This window comes from Chenopodium quinoa, unplaced genomic scaffold (assembly GCF_001683475.1).
Source record: "Chenopodium quinoa cultivar QQ74 unplaced genomic scaffold, ASM168347v1, whole genome shotgun sequence".
Lineage (NCBI taxonomy): Eukaryota > Viridiplantae > Streptophyta > Magnoliopsida > Caryophyllales > Amaranthaceae > Chenopodium > Chenopodium quinoa.
Window position 1 is genome coordinate 859367 of NW_018743070.1, and position 1897 is coordinate 861263.

Consider the following 1897-nt stretch of genomic DNA (forward strand, 5'->3'; position numbering starts at 1 on the left):
AGATGACTGGCAACATCTCGTGGCGGCATGAGATGCCCCAAACTGGGATTCTTGAGGTAGAAATATTTTATGTTTGGGGGATTGACTATATGGGACCGTTCCCATCTTCCAATGGGAATTGTTACATACTTGTAGCCATTGACTATGTGTCCAAGTGGGTCGAGGCCATAGCTTCACCAACAAATGATGCCAAGGTAGTCATTAAGCTCTTCAAGAAGACCATATTTCCAAGGTTTGGTGTCCCATGAGCTATCATCAGTGATGGAGGTACTCACTTCCTAGAAAGACAATTGGACAACCTCCTAAAGAAGTATGGAGTATATCATAGAACCGGACTTAGTTACCACCCTAAAACTAGTGGTCAAGTTGAGGTCTCTAATAGGGAAATCTAGGCGATTCTAGAGAAGGTAGTGGCCAAGTCAAGGAAATATTGGAGTATGAAGCTAGATGACACACTTTGGGCGTATCTAACCGCATTTAAGACACCAATTGGTACTTTACCTTATAGACTAGTATATGGTAAGGCATGTCATCTTCCCGTGGAGTTGGAATACAAAGCTTTTTGGGCAATCAAGGAGCTTAACATGGATTCTAAGGTTGCGGGTAAGAAAAGACTTCTCCAACTCAATGAGTTGGTTGAGTTTAGATTGTCGGCGTATGATAGTGCACGAATCTACAAGAAAAAGACCAAGAAGTGGCACGACAAGAGGATCCTACCAAAAGAGTTTGTACCAGTTGATAAGGTTCTACTCTTTAACTCTAGATTGAAGATTCTTCCAGGAAAACTAAAGTCTAGGTGGTCAGGCCCCTTCACTGTCACTAAGGTGAACAAGTTTGGTTCGGTTGAGCTAGTGAATGATAAAGGTGAAGAGTTCAAGGTGAATGGCCAACTATTGATGGTGTATCATGAGGGCGCTACTGTAATAGATGTGGAGGAAACCCTCCTAACTCCACTTCCATCTTGAGCCACATAGTTGTAAGAATGTCGTGCGAGACCTAGATAAACCAGCACTTTGCGGGTGGCAACCCGTATTTATTGCTTTCTAAACTAGTTTTTCCTTTCCTTTATTTTTTATTTTTTTTAGAGAGGTGAGGAGAATGCAATTTTACCTTTCCAAAGTGTTTTTGTACAGGTATTAAAGCAACAAGTAAGGAGATTTAAAGAGAAAAAGTAGAAGAATTTTGAATACTCCGAGCTGGGCACGGGCCCGATCGGGCGCGCACATAACGCACGAAGTCGAGCAAAAATTTGCCCGATCGGGAAAGGAGTCCCGATCGGGCGCGCAAGTTAAGATATTTCTGAGCTTGAACTCGTCCGATCGGGCGAGGCTAACCCGATCGGGCGCGCAAGTGAGGAGATAAATTCAAGGGAAATTCGCCTGATCGGGCAAAGGTGCCTGATCGGGCGCAATTTTGGAGAAATCGAGTGAAGGAAAAAGAAATGTCGGGCGAATCTCGCTCGATCGGGTCGCCCGGTCGGGCGAGTTGGATAGAGAAAAATACTTCAAGTTTGCGCCCGATCGGGCGCGTAATTGCGGCTTTGAGAATAAAGTAATTCGCCCGATCGGGCAAAAGCTCGCCCGATCGCGCGCGCCTAAATTAGGCCGTGATACTTAACTTCTTTTTCTCCTCCCTTCTCTTCTTCTCCTTATTTCATATTCTTCATTCACTTTTTCTCTCTAAACTCCAATTTCATACCTTCAAACTCACTTTCTCTTCAAGATCTCCTCCAATTCTCCCATCAAAACTCATAAATTTTCACATAATCTTCATCCTCTCACCTTCCTCTACATTCTCAATACAATTTTTCCCACTTTCTCTCAACATTTGTGAAAACCCTAAGAGAGAGAAAGCTTCAAATTCATCAAATTCCTACTCCAATGTCTTCCAAGTGATC

General features: G+C 43.4%; 1 protein-coding gene across 1 annotated transcript; it reads left to right on the top strand.

Moving 5' to 3' along the window:
- Window positions 1–437: 437 nt before the first annotated feature.
- On the top strand, window positions 438–965 carry LOC110731435. The gene has a single exon (XM_021911297.1). It carries the CDS (start codon window positions 438–440, stop codon window positions 963–965), a length of 528 nt encoding a protein of 175 aa, XP_021766989.1.
- Window positions 966–1897: the final 932 nt, after the last annotated feature.

Excerpts from the sequence above, each read along its gene's own strand:
- LOC110731435 (XM_021911297.1), top strand. The coding sequence starts at position 438 with ATGAAGCTAGATGACACACTTTGGGCGTATCTAACCGCATTTAAGACA.